General features: G+C 42.7%; 1 protein-coding gene and 1 long non-coding RNA gene across 3 annotated transcripts in view; one reads left to right on the forward strand and one right to left on the reverse strand.

Annotated features, from left to right (window-relative positions):
• Nucleotides 1-8623, reverse strand: part of LOC149128047 (uncharacterized) — a 93093-nt gene extending 84470 nt beyond the window's left edge. The window contains exons 1-3 of the long non-coding RNA XR_016229675.1: nucleotides 8095-8623; nucleotides 6825-7998; nucleotides 6114-6161 (exon numbers count right to left, since the gene is read on the reverse strand). This is a non-coding gene — a long non-coding RNA (uncharacterized LOC149128047). The remainder of the gene's footprint in view (nucleotides 1-6113; nucleotides 6162-6824; nucleotides 7999-8094) is intronic.
• A 7410-nt stretch (nucleotides 8624-16033) lies between these two features.
• On the forward strand, nucleotides 16034-19237 carry LOC100355021 (lithostathine-1-alpha-like). 2 transcript variants are annotated; one of them, XM_070069504.2, is made up of 6 exons: nucleotides 16034-16061; nucleotides 16349-16458; nucleotides 17377-17543; nucleotides 17871-18008; nucleotides 18673-18784; nucleotides 18987-19237. In XM_070069504.2, the coding sequence occupies exons 2-6, from the start codon at nucleotides 16395-16397 to the stop codon at nucleotides 19052-19054; spliced, it is 549 nt and encodes a 182-aa protein (XP_069925605.2). In that variant the 5' UTR covers nucleotides 16034-16061; nucleotides 16349-16394; the 3' UTR covers nucleotides 19055-19237. The 2 variants fall into 2 exon arrangements, with proteins under 2 accessions (XP_069925605.2, XP_002709740.2); XM_002709694.3 differs by having other exon boundaries at nucleotides 17425-17543.
• Nucleotides 19238-19473: the final 236 nt, after the last annotated feature.

A 19473-nucleotide genomic window follows, 5' to 3' on the forward strand; every position in this document is an offset into this window, starting at 1 on the left:
CTCAGTGAAGTTTAATACAATCCAGATTGACACTCACAAAATCAAGAAAACAAACAAAATAAATAAAAGTAAGCAAAGGAAGTTCAACTTAGCTAGAAATCTTAAAAAATAACTACATGATTCTACACGTGGAAATCCAATTTTCCCAACACCATTTATTGAATAGACTGTCCGTACACCCCTAGCTTACACCTTACACAAAAATTCACTCAACAAAATCTACGAGCTGACACCATCAAATTATTAGAGAGCATTGGAAAAACCCTGCAAGATATAGGTACCGGCAATGACTTCTTGGAAAACACCCCAGAAGCACAGGCAGTCAAAGCCAAAATTAACATTTGGGATTGCATCAAATTGAGAAGTTTCTGTACTACAAAAGAAACAGTCAGGAAAGTGAAGAGGCAACTGACAGAATGGGAAAATATATTTGCAAACTATGCAACTGATAAAGGGTTGATAACCAGAATCTAGAAAGAAATCAAGAAACTCCACAACATCAAAACAAACAACCCACTTAAGAGATGGGCCAAGAACCTCAATAGACATTTTTCAAAAGAGGAAATCCAAATGGCCAACAGACACATGAAGAAATGTTCAAGATCACTAGCAATCAGGGAAATGCAAATCAAAACCACAATGAGGTTTCACTTCACCCCAGTTAGAATGGCTCACATTCAGAAATCTACCAACAACAGATGCTGGAGAGGATGTGGGGGAAAAGGACACTAACCCACTGTTGGTGGGAATGCAAACTGGTGAAGCCACTATGGAAGTCAGTCTGGAGATTCCTCAGTAACCAGAATATAACCCTACCATTCAACCCAACCATCCCACTCCTTGGAATTTACCCAAAGGAAATTAAATTGGCAAACAAAAAAGCTGTCTGCACATTAATGTTTATTGCAGCTCAATTCACAATAGCTAAGACCTGGAACCAACCCAAATGCCCATCAACAATAGACTGGATAAAGAAATTATGGGACATGTACTCTATAGAATACTATACAGCAGTCAAAAACAACGAAACCCGGTCATTTGCAACAAGATGGAGGAATCTGGAAAACATCATGCTGAGTGAATTAAGCCAGTCCCAAAGGGACAAATATCATATGTTCTCCCTGATCGGTGACAACTAACTGAGCACCAAAGGGGAAACTTGTTGAAGTGAAATGGACACTATGAGAAACAGTGACTTGATCAGCTCTTGTCCTGACCGTTGATGTACAATGTAACACTTTATCCATTTTAGTATTTTTTTGTTCTAGTACCATTGGTTGAACTCTGTAATTAACACACAATTATTCTTAGGTGTTTCAATTTTAACTGAAAAGTGATCCCTGTTAGGAATTTGGAAAACATTATTCTGAGTGAAATAAGCCAATCCCAAAGGGACAAATACCATATGTTCTCCCTGATAGGTGACAACTAACTGAGCACCAAAAAGGAAACCTGTTAAAGTGAAATGAACACAATGAGAAATAGCGACTTGATCAGCCCTCACCCTGACTGTTGATGAACAACTTAATAAGTTATCCCTCTTAGTATTTTTGTTTGTTTGTTCTACTTAATACTTTTGTTTGAATACTGTAATCAATACACAGTTATTCTTAAGTGTTGAAACTTAACTGAAAAGTGATCGCTGTTAAATAAAAGGGTGGGAATAAGAGAGGGAAGAGATGTGCAATTCGGGACATGCTCAAGCTGACTTACCTCAAACGGTGGAGTTAGAAACATACCAGGGGATTCCAATCCAATCCCATCAAGGTGGCATGTACCAATGCCATCTCACTAGTCCCAGTGATCAATTTCAGTTCACAATTGATCATAATGATAGGACTAAGAACCAAAGGGATCACATAAACAAGAATAGTGTCTGCAAATACTAGCTGATAGAATAAAAAAGGGAGAGAACGATCCAACATGGGAAGTGAGATACACAGCAGACCCATAGAATGGCAGATGTCCTAAACAGCACTCTGGCCTCAGAATCAGCCCGTAAGGCATGTGGATCTGGCTGAAAAGCCCATGAGAGTATTTCGGGCATGGAAAGCCAAGACACTCTGGAAAAAAAAAAAAAAAAAAACTAAATGAAAGATCTCCACGAGTGAGATCCCAGTGGAAAGAATGGGTCATCAAAGAAGGAGGTACCTTTCTCTGAAGGGAGGAGAGAACTTCCACTTTGACCATGGCCTTGTCTAAATATGATCAGAGTCGGTGAACTCAGGGGGCTTCCATAGCCTTGGAAACTCATGACTGGAGCATAGGGAGATTACTGATGCCATAAACAAGAGTGTCAATTTGTTAAGTCAACAACAGGAGTCACTGTACACTTACTCCTCATGTAGGATCTCTGTCCTTAATGTGCTGTACATTGAGATTTAATGCTATAACTAGTACTCAAACAGTATTTTTCACTTTATGTTTCTGTGTGGGAGCAAACTGTTAAAATCTTTACTTAATGTATGCTAAACTGATCTTCTGTATATAAAGAGAATCGAAAATGAATCTTGATGTGAATGGAAGGGGAGAGGGAGTGGGAAAGGGGAGGGTTGCGGGTGGGAGGGACGTTATGGGGGGGGGGGAAGCCATTGTAATCCATAAGCTGTACTTTGGAAATTTATATTCATTAAATAAAAGTTAAAAATAAGAAAAAATAACTGCCGAGAATTTCTGGGTCTGCAGTACATACTGGCATAGTGGGTAAAGCCGCCACCTGCAGGGCCAGCATCCCATATGGGTGCCTGCTTGATTCCCAGATGCTCCATTTCTGATCCAGTTCCCTACTACTGTGCCTGGGAAAGCAGCAAAGTATGGCTCAAGTCTTGGGGCCCCTGCACCCAAGTGGGAGACCTGGATGAAGCTCCTGGCTTCTACCTGGTCTTTCCCAGGTTGTTGTGGTCACTTGGGGGATGAACCAGTAGATGGGAAACTTTCCGTTTCTGTTTTTCTCTCTCTCCCTGTCTCTCTCTCTCTCTCCCTCTCTCTCTGTAACTCTGACTTTCAAATAAATGAGCTTTAAAAAGAACATACTGAATCAGTAGAAAAATTGTGTACAGAGCTTCAATAGCATATTTAGTCAAGCAAAAGAAAGAATCATTTAGTTTGAAAAAAGATTACTTGAAATTATCCACAGAGGCATAAAAGCAGTAAGAATCAAGAAGAGTAAGAAAGGCTACGGGAATTGTGGGACATCATCAAATGAACACATTTTTGTATTATGGTGTTACAGAATGATTAGGAAGAGACAAGGTAGAATAAAACATGTATAAGGGGAATGATGGAAGAAAAATTCCCAAATCTGCAGAGTAAATGATCCAGATATAAGAAGTCTAGAAAATCCCAAATAGGGACAGGCATTTAGCATAGTGGTTAAGCCACTGTTTGGAAGCCTGCATCCCAATATCACAGTATTTAGATTTGAGTCCTGGCTATCCTTTTCATTCTAACTTCCTTTTAATGAGCACCTTGGAAATTTAGCAAGCGATAGCTCAAATAAATGGGTTCCTGTCACCCACGTGGGAAAGACATGGATCCAGTTCTTGTCCCCTGCCTTCAGCCTGGCTCAGTACTGGAGTTACAAGCATTTGAGGAGTAAAGCAGCAGATGCGAGATCTCTGTCTCTATGTTTTTCAAATAATAAATAAAATACACCAATAAAAGAAAACAGACTCTCAAATGAAGTAAATATGAAAATCTTCATTGAGACTCAACATCATCAAATTCTCCATAAACAAACATGAAATTTTTGAAGCAGTAAGTGAAGAGCAACTTATCACATACCAAATGCTGTGGTTTCTATGTGATTCGTGCCCCATGGGTACATTTGTTTCAAATATTCATTCACTTATTTATTTATTTGAAAGAGCAAGGGAGACAGAGAGAGAGAATATGATGTTTGGAGGTGTAGAACCATTAAGGGGTAGAGTTTAATGTGAGGTAATTAGGTCATTGAAAATATCTCTCTCAGAAGGGATTATGTAGTTCTCATGGAATCTGGTAGATCATATGAGAGTAGATTGTTACGTACAAGAAATATTGGCCCCTTCCCTCTTCTAAGCTCTTGTCTCAGTATGTGATCCTCCATCTTGCATGATTATCATGATAATGACACACTCGTGGAACTCCAAAACTGGAAGCTGATAAACTCATTTTTGTTAAACTTTACCCATTGTCAGGAATTTTTTATAGCAATGGAGAATAATTAATACATGAGGGAATGCACATAGGATTATCAATAGATTTCTCAGAAGAAACCTTTCAGGTCAGGAGAGAGTGGAATAATGTAACAAAAATATTGAATGAAAAAAATATTCTGTTAGCCAAGAATAATACACCTAACAAGGCTGTCCTTCAAAATTCAGAAAGGATAAGTATTTTCAAGACAAAGAAAAGCTGGGGGGATTAATTACTGATAGATCTGCTTGACAAGAAAAGCTAATGATAATTCTTCAAATTAAAAAAATCATTAATATGAAAACATCTAAACTACAAAAGTCACTTGTATAAGAAAGTACATAGTCAAATTCAGAAAACTCTAATGTTCTAGTAGTGGTATAAAAATCACTTATATGTTTAATATGAAGGGCAACAGATACAACTATATTCATCAAAGCTGTAACAATTAGTCAAGTAATACAGAATATGAAAAGCAGTAAATTTCAACTTCAAACACCAAATGCATGTTGGGGGAGAGTAAGAGTGTAGAATTTTTAATGCAATCAACTTCAAATTGTTATCTGCTTAAAAAAGCCTGCTATCACTATGAGACATTTTATAGTAACCACAAAGCAAAATCTAGAATAAATCCACAAAGGATAAAATGTAGAAAATAAAGCATATCACAAGAGAAATCATCTAATTAAAAAGGAATATGGAAAAAAGGAACAAAGGATCCCCAAAAAACTACTAGAAAACTATTAACAAAATGATAGTACTAAATTCTTATCAATCTTTACTTCAACGTACATGTCTTAAATTATCTAACTAAAACTTAGAATTGCTGAATTGATAGTGCATATAAGAAACTCTATTTAGCTTTAAGGACAAACGTGGGCTGAACATGATAGATTAGAAAAAATATCCCCTGTACAAAGAAATCAGAAAAGAGTAGAGGTAGTTATAGGTATATCATATAAAACAGATTCAAAAACATAAAAAGAGACAAAAGATATCTTTACATAGGTAAAACCGGGTCAATTTATCAAGTGGATATAATAATTTTATATATATATATATGTACCCAATCCTGTAAGTCTTAAATATATAAAGCAAATATTAATGGCTATGAAAGGAGACATATAATGTAATATGTACAATAAGAATAAGAGACCTAGGCACTACATCAGATAGAAATTAAAAAAAAAATAGAATTTGAACTAAAGTTTAGAACATATGTATCAAACAGATGTATTCAGAACATTCCATCAGATCCAACAGAATGCACATTGTTCTCAAGTACACACAGAGTATTCTGGTTAGAACATCCTAAAAAAGGCTCAATAAACAACCTAACTCTACCACTCAAGAAACTTGTAAAAGAGGAAAAAACTAAGTTCATATTTGGTAGATGTAAGTAAATAAAAACAGCAGAAAAAAACATAGACTAGAAAAATAGAAAGGCCAATGAAATTCTATTGCTTTTTTAAAAAAGGATTTACTTAATTTATTTATTAGAAAGGCGGAATAAAAGAGAAGGAGGGAAAGAGCGAGAAAGAGAGAGAGAGAAAATTTCATTTGCTGATTCACTTCCCAAATGTCCCCAACAGCACTAGTCTGTGCCAGGCCAGAACCAGGTGTTAGGAATTCCACCTGGGTCTCCCACATGGGTTTCAAGTGTCCAAATACTTGAGTAACCCCTCCCAGGATACATTAACGAGTAGTTGGATCAGAAATGGAGTAGCCAAAACATTAACTAAACACCCTGTTATGAGATACAGGCATCCTATGAGGTGGCTTAACCTGCTGTTCCGTAACACCCACCTCAAATTCCTATATTTATTAGAACCATCATACAGCAAAGAGGCTATGTTACATAGGTTGAGTCATATGACTTATAAGCTGTTTAGGACATTGAGGTACAGTTATTATTAACTAAACTCAGGGAGGCTTACTTTTAAGAGGATGAAGAGGCTTGGATTTCCCAGAGAACCATCCAAGTCCTGTTAAAGAAAGTGAGGAGAGCAATGAAGCCAGGGAGTTATCTCCACCTGCACATTAGGCAAAGAATCAGAAGTGGGTAAGACTTGACATCATAATTAGAATTAAAGAGCATGAAAATTAATTCATGCCTCTTTTGTTAATGACCTCAAACATCATTTTTTTAAAAGATTTATTTATTTATTTGTAAGGCAGAGTTACAGAGAGGCAGAGAGAAAGAGAGAGAGCAGATGGCTGCAATGGCTTGAGCTGTGCCCATTCAAAGCCAGAAGCTTCCTCCGGGTCTCCCACATGGATGCAGGGGCCCAAGGACTTGGGCCATCCTCCACTGCCTTCCCAGGCCATAGCAGAGAGCTGGATCGGAAGTGGAGCAGCCAGGACTCCAACCCATATGGGATGCCCACACTGCAGGTGGTAGCTTTACCCACTAGGCCACAGTGCTGTCCCCACTCTTTTTTTTTTGGTTTACTTTTAAAACTTTTATTTCAAAGGAGACTGCCCCGCATCTGCTGGTGCCACCCCCAAAGGCCCAAAATGGGCAGAGGGAGGGCCAAAGCCCTGGAGGAGGGAGGGAAATGTTTGATCCCAGGTGGGTGACATGGGGAGGAGGTGGAGTAGGGCTGCATTAGCAGGAGGCTTGAACACAGAAGTAGACAGGAACTTACACAAGGAACTCAAGAGGCGGTGCCAGTGGCTTCCACTCTCAGCTTGTGGTTTCTCTGCCCACTCCAGCTACAAATCAGCTGTACTTAAGATCAACTCATTCCATTGAGAGAGTTCCACCCACAGAGTGACTGGGTTCAATTCCCACCTCCTTCCACCAACCAGGCCTCAGCATCGGGCCCAAGTTTCCGGCTTCTAACAGAAACACCTGGGTGGGCTTGGTAGCCCCACTGCTGGCAGTGTCACTGAGCCACCCTCCCAAGACCTGGGAAAGCACCTTTGGGGTACTGCGACCCCCACAGCACGGCAGGACGACAGGCCCCCCTGCCCAACCCAAACCAGACCAGACCTTGGTATTACACTGTAAGCTCTGCAGGGGACGCCCACCCGGCACAGGCAGGGCCAGGAAGCTGCCCCCACCCCAGTATGTTATGCTCAGCTGAGCAGCCAGCGAGGAGATGGGATTTCCCGGTGAGGCTTTCTTGGCAGTGACACAAAAGGGAAGCACTTTCCAGTCCGGAGCAAGGCAAGTGCTCCCATTTTGCGGGCCAATGTCCCAGCTGTGCCTGCAGAGGGCCGCGTGGCCACACCCGCCTCCCAGCTGCTGCACACGACCGGCACCTGCGTGGCTCTTCATGCTCCCCACGCAGACGGACTCCATCATCACGCCCACCTGGGCTGCCTTCCACCTGGGTGGGGGGGCCCTCTCCCTGCGAAAGCAGACCCCGGGGGCGGCCAGTGTCCCAGGCAGAACTTACCACGCAACCACGCAGGCTCCAATAAATCGCTTTAAGCAAATAGACCCCAGGGCGGTTCAGAAACTCCGGCCACTAATAACTCTGCCGCTGACACCCACCGGGGTCACCCAAGTGTTGTAGCACTCTCCACGTGGACCTCAGAGAAATGCGTGGGCATCTGGGTGCCTCGGGCTGAGCAGCTCTGCCCCGAGAACCTGTGCAAGGCCAGGGAGCCACAGCACGGCCCAGTTCCCGGCCTCCTCCGGGGACGCACCTCTCTCCGCGTCCCCTCACCAGCGACACTCCAAACATGGAGGCACTCTCCTCCGTCGGCCAGAAAGTGGCCTGGGTCCCACAGGCTGACGGGGTCCTGAGGGGCACGTTTCCTCAAGCTGAAGAGCTTCCTCAAGCTGCACCAAGGGCAAACGCTTGCCCGGTCCTGAAAAATAAGACGGATGTTAAGAAAACTTAGCACAGAGGCTGGCGCTGTGGCGCTGCGGGCTGGGCCGCTCCATCCAGGCCCCTGCCAGTGCACCTGGGAAGGCAGAGGAGGATGGTCCACGTGCCTCGGGCCCTGCACCCACGTGGGAGGCCGGGATGGAGCTCCTGGCTCCTGCTTTTGCCCAGCCCCAGGTGTTGCAGCGATGTGGGGAGTGAACCAGATCTGTCTGCCCCTCCCTCTCTGTAACCGACTTTCCAATAAAACTTACTACAAAAAGCTCACCACGAATACCTCACTCCCCTTTCAGTTGAAATCCTTAGTTAATGGAGATCCGTAACTACCTCAGAATCTCCAGCCACGCACGACCGGGCGGGGGTGGAGGGGGTGGGGAGGGTGAGCACAGCAGAGCAGCAGGAAGGAAAACCTGGAATTGCAAGACCCGAGTACAAAGTGCAAAGAGTAAAAGAGGGAAAAACTTAAGAGCCCAGAGCAGAAACCACACGGCTGCTTTTTCTCGACAACCAAGCACCGTATTTCTGAGATTAAAAAAAAAAAAAAAAAAAAAAATCAAGGTTCAAATATGCCTGGAGACTTTTAATAACTCAGGAGTCCCCACGTCAGCAATGAGCCACTTCCTCATCAGTTTACCCTCGACATCTGACATGTTTAAATTATTACTTTCACTCTTCCTTATAGCCTTTGTTGGTCCTCTTCAGTTCTCTAAGCCAACTTTGTCAATGCTCCTTTATAGTTTCTTTTTTACTCAAAAAATAATGTAAACGAGCTGTGTTTATTCCCAGTCTCCCTCTGAAAGTAAGCAGCCTCACTGACAGCTAAGGTTTAGAGGACACAATTTCTAAACATAAGGCTGGTGATGTACATTTCAGACATGTAGATGGGAGAAAACCTGTCTAGTGAAGATAAAATCAAATCCTGCCCACTGCTCAGAGTAACAAAAGATCAGAGAATTAAGAGAAGATGGTAAATTTTGTGGTATTACGTCTTGCTAAATATTTTTAAAGTTTTTATCTCTAAATCAGGCTTAACACATTGTTGTTTTTGCAACTATGTGTTCAGCATTATTATACTTAATCTACTTAAAACTCCAATAAGATCATATAGTATTCACATTCTAGGTCTATAAACCAAGTGACTGTTGAATGATTCCTTAACAATGAAGAGAATCTGTAACTGACCCTTGGCTGTAAATCACTTTAACAGAAGGAAATGTCATGTGAGTCTCTTAAAATAAAAAACAAAAACAAAATGAAAAACAAAAAGCACCACTATTACAAAACATCGTGGGAATTTAAAATAATTTATTTAAAAGCATGTTATTTTTACATTTTCTTTCTTTGCTTCTTTCTTTCTTTACTTCTTTCTTTTTTAATTTGAAAGTCAGTTAAATAGAGAAAGGGAGAGACAGAGGGACCTTCCATCCACTGGTTCACTCCCAAATGCCTACAATGGCTAGGTCTGGGCCACACCCAAGCCAGGAGCCAGGAGCTTCATCTAGGTCTTCCACATGGATGATAGGGATCCAAATACTTGGGCCATCTTCTGCTACTTTCCCAGGCCATTAGCAGAGAGCTGGATCAGAAGTGGAGCAGCTGGGACTCAAACCAGCACACATATGGGATACTGACATTGCAGCAGGCTTTATGTACTACACCACAACATGGACCAACATTTTCACCTTTTCTAAAATTAATCTTAAAACAGACATCCGACAAACCAGATGCATTTAAGAAACTGTGGGAGAAGGAGGTGGAAACATTGGAGAGTTTCCTTTTATGTCCCCTCACTCACTGGCCAGCTTGAATGGCTTTTCCAGGGTACACGAGAAGTTCAGTCACAACGTATCTGAAGGAGGGGGAGAGCAGAGCAATTCTAGGGTACTGAGAAAATGCACAGGTGAATGAACTCAGAGAGATTCCTGGCATGGTGACGTGCTCTTCCAGGCAGGGACTGGGACTGCCCAGTCTAAGATATCATTTACACAATCAGAAGAAACTTTCCATCAGTCAAACGTGAAATATTCCTGCTTTCAGAGTGCTCCCAGGTGCCAAGTTCTCATGTGCTTGGGAAGCAGAGGGAACAAGAAGAGATCCTGCAGGAGACTGCAAAAGGAAGTGATGAAGTGGCCCATAAGGGAAAAGTATGGGAATATTGAGGACATCTGGAGAGAGATTCACAGACGAGAGAAGCTTAGAAAACAGTAGACCAAGTATTCTTCCAACTGAAAGTCTATCTCATTTATTGATTTTATTCTTGTCCACAAATTGATGCAAATGACTGGTACTTGCCTATATATAATCCACCAGCAATAACAAGAATGTGTAAAGAGATGATTGATGGGCTGGTGCTGTGGCATAGTAGGATAAGCCTCTACCTATGGTGGGAGCATCCCATGTGGGTGCCGGTTTGTACCCTGGCTGTTCCTCTTCTAATCAAGCTTTCTGCTTATGGCCTGGGAAAGCAGTGGAAGATGGCCCAAGTGCTTGGGCCCCCCTGAACCTATATGGGAGACCCAGAAGAAGCTCCTGACTCCTGGCTTCAGATCAGCTCAGTTCTAACAATTGTGGCCATTTGGGGAGTGAATCAGCAGATGGAAGACAAAAAAGAAGTAAAAGTTGATTGAAATTCTTCCAATAAATCTAACTAAAGATATTCCATGAAGACCTGACTTCAGACTAATTTATATTTCATTATTTATATTTTAAAAATATAATACAATAGATATACACCCCAAATCCCCAACCAAAGCACATAAACATCAACCTAAATAGTAAAATGCTATACCAGTATGGAAAACTTTTTAAAACAGCTTTCTGAAAATCAGTCAATGTATTTCTTAAAACAATTTATTTTTTATATGAGATGCCATGTTCCAATGGTAACTCTCTTTGCACCATCCATACTTGTGACCTAAGCCTCCTTTGTTAGTCCTTATTTTTTTTTAAAGAACATTTGATTCTGACTTTTAATTCACTGTGCTTGGAATGTAGCTTGAATGTAGATCAATCCATTTAAAATGTTTTATATACTTTATTTCTTTAAAAGCTAGACATGCATAGACAAAATACCATCTGCTGGTTCATTCCCTAAATGTCAAATGTCTATAATGGCCAGAGCTGGACTAGGACAAAGCTGGGAGGAAGGCATTCAATCCAAGTCTCCACTTGGGTGGCAGGGATCCACCCACTTGAGTCTTCATCACTTGGTACCCATCCTAGGGTGTGCATTAGTAGGAATCTAGAATTGGGAGCAGAGCCAAGACTGAAGCCCATCCCAAGTGGTGATTTAACTATTATTCCAAATGCCTGCCCCACTCATTTATAATTTTGCTAAAGAATTTATACTAAGAATTCAATTTAAAAAAATGAAAATAAAGCTTTTTTTATTTGAAATGCAGGGTTAGAGAGAGAGAGAGAGAGAGAGAGAGAGAGAGAGATATCTTCCATCTGCTGGTTCACTCCCCAAATGGCCACAACAGTCAGGGCTGAGCCAGACTGAAGCCAGGAGTCAAGGGTTTCATCTGACTCTCCGTCACTGGACAGGGGCCCACGCACTTAGATTATCTTTTACTGCTTTTCAAGGCGCATTAGCAGGGAGCTGGATTGGAAGTGGAGCAGCCAGGACTCAACCAGAGTTCCCAAGAGATGCTAGCATTGCAGGCTGTGGCTTAACCCATTGAGTCATAATGCTGGCCCCTACAACTTTTATAAAAGACAAATTAATTTATAAGAAAATCAATTAGAGTACCATTATGATTTTGGGCTAATTTTCTATCTGTTTATTAGACTATCCTCAATAATACTTGAAGGAAAACATTTTATACCTTCACTGTTTTGTTTTAGAAGTTTTTTTTTTTTATTTTTGTATTTCAATCTTAAGCCATCTGCCTAACAATATTTAAAATGCTGGCTATCAGATATTTGAAGTCTTTAAACATAACATGTAACATACCACACAGAATACCTTCTTCTTTCTAAAAGATTTGTTTATTTGAAAATCAGTAACAAAGACAGAGAGGGAGAGACAGAAAACTGGATTGGAAATGGAGCAGCTGGGACACGAACTGGTGGCCATATATCCAATGCTGGTTTCACAGACGGCAGCTTTACGGGCTATGCCACAATGCCAGCCCCAGAAGAGTACCTTTAAAAAAAATTCTATGTATTTATTTGGGAGAAGGAGAGAAATAGTGTTAGATAGAAAGAAAAGAATTCCCACCTGCTGGTTCACTTCCCTCATGCCCTCAAAAGCCAGTATTGGGCCATGCCAAATATAGGAGCCAGGCACTCAAACTGGGTTTCCCATGTGGGTAGCAGGGACTGAACTACTTGGGCCATCACCACTATCTCCAAGGTGGGCATTAATAGGAAGCTGGAATGAGGAGCAGAAATAGGACTCAAAACAGGCACTCCATAGTGGGATGTGGCAGCTGAGCCTGCAGCTTAACTGTTTGAGGTAAAATTTTCACCCCTCAGATTCCACTAAGTGACCACCAAAGTTCTAAATTTCTGATAAGGTCCTAGCATAGCTTCTAATGTTTAGTGCTATTGGCACCAGAATCTTCGATTATGTTTAAAGACAGAGGATAAATCTGGAGTTCATTGAATGATTGTTAGTTACTCATATTTCAATAATGAGAACAAGAAAAGAAACAGGGGCCAGTGCTGTGTCTTACTTGGCTAATCCTCCGCCTGCGGCGCCGGGTTCTAGTCCCTGTTGCTCCTCTTCCAGTCCAGCTCTCTGCTGTGGCCCAGGAGAGCAATGGAGGATGGCCCAAGTCCTTGGGCTCCTGCACCCGCATGGGAGACCAGGAGAAGCACCTGGCTCTGGGCTTCGGAACAGTGCAGCGCCGGCCGTGGCGGCCATTTGGGGGGTGAACCAACAGAAGGAAGACCTTTCTCTGTGTGTGTCTCTCTCACTGTCTAACTCTGTCAAATAAATAAAATAAATAAAAAAGAAAAAAAGAAAAGAAACAAAAATATCAGATATCCTTAGCTCTACAATCCCACATGTCCTTGGAAGCATGAATAGTGAAACAAATCAGGAGATTTAGGCCATGGGCAAGAGAGAGAGAGAGAATGAGAAACAGAGAGAGAGAGAGTAAAAGATTAGATAGCTCTTCAGTGCCAAGAGAGTAAAATGCTACTCAGGAGAGGCCTTTCTCAGGCACACAGGTTCTGAGACTCTAAAATGGGCACCTGTCACTAACTTCATGAAAGTAGTGGAATTATTTAATTCCACTAGCCCTTCCCAAGTCAGAGCATCAAAACCTGGAATAAAACCCAGCAGAGCCCCGTTAGCATAAGCCTTTATATAAAATGCTTAAGAACCATCCTGACTTGGAGCTTTAGCATATGAATGTAGGTTGAGGTTAAGCTACTATGGAGAGAGGAATTGTTCTTACAGATTAGCAGCCATAACTTGAGCAATTTGAATTTGCTCCAAAGAGGTAGAGAGAAGCATCCAGAGGATAATGTCCTTATTTGAGGGGGTTATTTTGGAAAGGGGAGAATGGCTAAAGGATCAACAAGTATGCAAAGTCAGAGGAAATTCCTTAGGTCTCAAGTTCTCTGAGTTTTTGCACTGGAGAAATAGATTAGTTATTTTCCCATTAATAAGTTTGAGAAAGGTTTATCTCAGGGAAACATAAATCTGAAAAAGAGGGACTGTGAAACACAGGAAATAATGAACCCCAATGATCCTTATATAATATGCTTCATGTGAGTACAGACAGAGCTATAAATACAAGTTGATATGAAGCCCTAAATTATGCTGTTATATGGCAGAAAAGATTCTTAAAGTTGCAATTAAGATCTTTAATCAGCTGGCTTTGTGTCAGAGATTTCTAGATTATTTGGGTGGGTCCAATTTAATCACATTAGCTTTTTTTTTTTTTTTTTTTTTTACAGGCAGAGTGGACAGTGAGAGAGAGAGAGACAGAGAGAAAGGTCTTCCTTTTCCATTGGTTCACCCCCCAATGGCTGCTGCGGCTGGCACGCTGTGGCCTGTGCACCGTACTGATCCGAAGCCAGGAGCCAGGTGCCTCTCCTTGGTCTCCCATATGGGTGCAGGGCCCAAGCACTTGGGCCATCCTCCACTGCCTTCCTGGGCCATAGCAGAGAGCTGGACAGGAAGAGGAGCAACTGGGACAGAATCCAGAGCCCTGACCGGGACTAGAACCTGGTGTGCAGAGGATTAGCCTATTGAGCAGTGGCGCTGGCCCACATTAGCTATTTAAAAGAAGACAATTTCTTTGACTTACAGCATAAGGGGAAGTCAAGAAATTTAAAGAATGAAAGTGACTTATTGCTCCAATACTGGCTTGGATGATGGAGGGGTACTCATGTCAAAAAATGCAGCTGAGAGTGACACCTCTAAGTGACATCTAGCAAGGAAATGGTGGCCTAAAGGCTACAACTCTACAAATTTAAGGGAGAGAATTCAGTCAACAATCTGAATAGAAATGCAAATTTATCACAAAATAATGCTAATCTAATACACTGTGTTCACAGGGGAATACCTATTTGGGGCTTGGGCTGGAATCCCCCTTATGCATCACAATTACCTCTCTCAGAATCAATAACTGTATATCCTTAGACTCTTAATTAATTGATCTCACTATCTTCTGGTGTATCCTAAGCCCATTTCAACTCGTAACAATGAGTTGAAACAATGTGAATGAGGGTTCCTAGGTCCAACCTTGTTGTATTCTTTAAGTCAAAAATAAGACAAAGCATCCATGTTGAAAAGACTCAATAGAAAATTTACCAGATGCTGGGCCGGCGCCGCGGCTCACTAGGCTAATCCTCCGCCTTGCGGCGCCTGCACACTGGGTTCTAGTCCCGATCGGGGCGCCGGATTCTGTCCCGGTTGCCCCTCTTCCAGGCCAGCTCTCTGCTGTGGCCAGGGAGTGCAGTGGAGGATGGCCCAAGTGCTTGGGCCCTGCACCCCATGGGAGACCAGGAGAAGTACCTGGCTCCTGGCTTCGGATCAGCGCGGTGCGCCGGCCATAGGCGCCGGCCACGGCGGCCATAGGAGGGTGAACCAACTGCAAAGGAAGGCCTTTCTCTCTCTCTCTCTCACTGTCCACTCTGCCTGTCAAAAAAAAAAAAAAAAAAAAAAAAAGAAAGAAAGAAAGAAAATTTACCAGATGGAAGGATCTGAGTGTAAGCCAGGTGGTCCAAATAGGGAGATTTTTACAAGGGTCCTGGGGGTCCTTTCATGCCAGATGGAGCATGATCTTGATTGATCTTAAACTGCTCAACAGGAGAATAACGTGAGCTTTCCAGCTACTTATGAGAAGGTCAAAGTTCAAAGCAATGAATGATTTAAGAAGTACAGGGAGCTCATAACACAGTGAGGTACTGTCAGGAAACTTGACAACAGAGTGAAGGTTGACAAAGCATGGACTGAACAGGACCTACAAGTGGAAGCTGTTCAGAGACCAAAGCAAGAGCTATGTCATGTTAAAAAGAAGTGGAAGCAAAGAGATAACGAAAGATTGGAAGAGCAAAGAATTAAGTTTGATCCCCTCACTTTTTCCAAAGTCTGATGTTGAAAAAGTCAAAAATATTATCTAGTTTTTAATTCATTTTCCATATATTCCCAGAGATGTTCCATCTCTTTCCAATCACCTCACTTGTCCTTCTGTCCCACAGAGTTCCCAGCTCCTGGCTCCTTTATGCTCTGTACCTCTTCCTCCTTCCCCTTAGCCATCATGATTCCTGGAAGGTATCTGCTCCTTCCTGGACTATTTAGGGCCATGGGAACCAAGCATTTGGTTGTGTTTGTGGAAGGACAAAGCCTGACATTGACTTGGGATATTTGCCAGCCTGTTTGCTGGAAGGGGGCTTCAAGTGATTGCTCCCAGGCTTTACCAGGAAGAGGCTACTCCTGATGCCAATTTTTTTGTATCAGTACCCTGTGTAGGCATTTTGAATCTCACTCTTTGCCCCTCCCCTTGCTCAAACACTGAGGGCCACCGTGTTATAAAGGCCCTACTACTTCCTGACCTGACAAACCACCTCAGAACCAGCCAACAGGTAAGAGGCATTACAGGGGCAGGGCACCTCTATAATGGACTGGTCCCCTTATGTCTTGGGGGAAGATACAGGGTGATTTTCTGTCTAAAGTCTTCTAGCAGTAATGAAGCCACCGCAGAGCTAAAATTGCCTTGCATTACTGGGTCTGCCTGATTCTTCAACTCTCCAGAGAAGTACTTGAGGGCACAGATGTCTTTCTGATCTTAGAAACTGTGAGAGAGCAGGCCATCAGTAAGGTTACAGGTACTCTGCCCTCTCACAACTCTCTTGCCTGTATTCTTCAATAGAGATTGTTGCTCTGCTCCTTACGGGAGAGATTCACTGCTGCTCAGCATGGCGCAGACCACCTCATACTTGATGCTCATCTCTTGCCTAATGTGTCTGTCTCAGGGCCAAGGTGAGATCTTCCCACCATGTCCATTACAATCTAACCCTCAAGTTGTCACTCCATCCCTATGCATATTGATCCACTCACAAAAAGGCAGCCATCATCAGAGGTTGTTTTAGCATTGTTTGTTAGTCACTACTGCTGCTCTAATCCCATTGAAACATATCCTTACCTCCTTAAAAGGTTTCAGATGAAATTTAAAATTACCCTTTGTCCATGAACACTGCAATCGGAGTTAGTTCATTGGGTTAAATCTAGACCTGACTGTAGGTTTGGGGAGATGTATATGTAGAAATTAATGGGATTTAGAACCAAGGAAAGCCTTGTTTAGGAAACGCCAGGAAAGCCTTGGAAAAGGTAGTAGCCTGAGCTCCAGAAAAGATGGGATAGTGGAGGTAGATAAATTGGTACATTCATCAGTTGTTCATTGTGTGGTCTTATCTTTTTTTTTTTTTATTTTTTTTATTTTTTACAGGCAGAGTGGACAGTGAGAGAGAGAGACAGAGAGAAAGGTCTTCCTTTGCCGTTGGTTCACCCTCCAATGGCCGCCGCGGCCGGCGCGCTGCGGCCGGCGCACCGCGCTGATCCGATGGCAGGAGCCAGGAGCCAGGTGCTTTTCCTGGTCTCCCATGGGGTGCAGGGCCCAAGCACCTGGGCCATCCTCCACTGCACTCCCTGGCCACAGCAGAGGGCTGGCCTGGAAGAGGGGCAACCGGGACAGAATCCGGCGCCCCGACCGGGACTAGAACCCGGTGTGCCGGCGCCGCTAGGCGGAGGATTAGCCTAGTGAGCCGCGGCGCCGGCGTGTGGTCTTATCTTGAGTAAAGCAAGTCTGAGAGTGAACAGCATGTATGCAGTAGGAAAGGACTGAACTGTGTTACTATGTTCCCAAAAAGGAATCTCAAAATCTCCTACTTCACTTTCCAGAATTTATCCTGCCCCATGGATCTCCTTTGAATCCCTCTCGTTTTCCAGGCCAGGAGGAACAACCACAGCAGCCCTCCCCCAAGAACAGATGCCCAGAAGGCACCAATGCTTATGGATCCTACTGCTACTTCTTTTACCAACACCCCGAGACCTGGGTTGATGCAGATGTACGTGTGTGAGGAGAGCAGTGTGGAGGAGGGAGAGATAACAAAGTAGGGACAGCTGTCATTTTCCAATGTCCTCTGTGGCTTCAGTGAGCAAAGTCTAATCACTTGCCTGTCTGATCACTTACCCAAACCCTACTCCTTTAATTTGTCCTGTCCATTTTGCACCTTTCCAGCATAATTGCTGGTGGCCAATGAGACCATTGTCAGCGGTGTCTTCTGTCCTCATCCTGATAAATCCTCTGGATAGACCCAATCCTCTGGACAGACCTAATAGGCTCCTCAAATCTTCCTCCTCTATTGAATCATCTCTTTTCTTCCCCACTGCAGCTCTTCTGCCAGAATATGCATTCAGGAAACTTGGTGTCTGTGATCAACCAGGCTGAGGGTGACTTTGTGGCCTCCTTAATTAAGGAGAGTGGCACTAATGACTTAAAGGTGTGGATTGGCCTTCATGATCCCAACAAGGTCAGTCTGCATCCTCTATTATCCCCTTATCATCAGGTTTGACCCAGAAGTCCGAGATCTCACACCTCAAAAGCCAGTTTTTGTAATATTCCTATGAAAGCTGCTTCTCTATGGATTCTTCAACGTGTGGGGTACTGAGGTTCCCTGTAGGCTTGGAAAGAAAGTTGAAGGTGACTTTCCTGGTGAATTTTTTGTGCAACCAGTTACTGACTGTGTTATTCTCAGCTTAAAAGAGAGCCCTTTGAGACTATTTAGAAAAACAAGCTAGTAAAAGAGAGTATACTGAATATACTCCTGGTGTTTGGGCATGTGGTGCTACATTAAATAATAGATCAATGGCTCATGAACAGCCAATGGAATGCTGGATTGTGAGTTATGGCCCGAAGAGAGAGAAATTAAGACCCACTTTCTATAATGAAATTGTATGGAGTTCTGAGTGAAATTCAGAAGACTTATTGTTTGGTAGGACAAGAAAAAGGGCTTGGCATTCCAGGGATGGAGAAGCTTAGACCAAAAACAGAGGAATTGATGATATTCAGGAGGACAGTGAGGGTTATTTTGCTGTACATTTTTGGTGGGTTGCCCCTGAGTGGTCATCCAGACCAAGTGTTTCTGTCTTTTCCTGAGTAACCTCTGTCCCTATTTCTGGTCCTTCCTGCTCTAGAACCGCCGCTGGCGTTGGAGCAGTGGCTCCCTCTTCTCCTACAGATCCTGGGTAGTTGGATACCCAAGAACTACTAATCCTGGCTATTGTGTGATCTTGTCTTCAGACTCAGGTGAGGCTTAGAAAGTCCACTCATCTGTTGCCCTAATTTCCTGTTTAGCTCTGGGGATGACCAGAGGATGGGGGCATAGAGAATGGGACCTCTTCATCCAGGAAATGAGTGGTTCCCTTTGCTTGTGGACCTGAGTCCTAGAGCTAGGAGGGAACACACACTTTTGGGTCCTCTAACTCTGACTCTTCTCATTGGTTTGTAGGATACAAGAAATGGAAGGATGAGTCTTGTGAGATAAAGTTATCCTTTGTCTGCAAGTTTAAAAACTAGAGGCAGCTGAAAAATGAATGTCTGGAATTGTTCCTATATTTGAAATGGAGTTAAAAATTAAATGAATCATTTCTTCAACCAGACACTCTCTTCTCTACTGAGTTTTCATTATTGACCTTCAGTATCTTTACCAACTCTGTTTCTGGAGCCTTAAAATAATGAAAATAAAAACATTTTCCCTTGTTCTGTGGTCTTTAGTATCCATCATTTCCACTGTTGATGCCTGTATGGTTGGGATAGAAGTGATTGTAATACTGGAGCTAGTTTTGGTCAAGGTAACTTTTTAAGACTTTAACCACAAATCATGTGTGATAGACTCCAGAAGTTATGAATATACAGTGGCTTTGTTTATGAGATGATTAAACCGATACAAGTGGTGGGTGTTTGGGCAAGCAGTTAAGATGCTGGTTAGGATGCCT

The sequence above is a fragment of the Oryctolagus cuniculus genome, chromosome 2 (genome assembly GCF_051225735.1).
Source record: "Oryctolagus cuniculus isolate XC-2025 breed Fujian yellow rabbit chromosome 2, ASM5122573v1, whole genome shotgun sequence".
In the NCBI taxonomy this organism is placed as follows: domain Eukaryota; kingdom Metazoa; phylum Chordata; class Mammalia; order Lagomorpha; family Leporidae; genus Oryctolagus; species Oryctolagus cuniculus.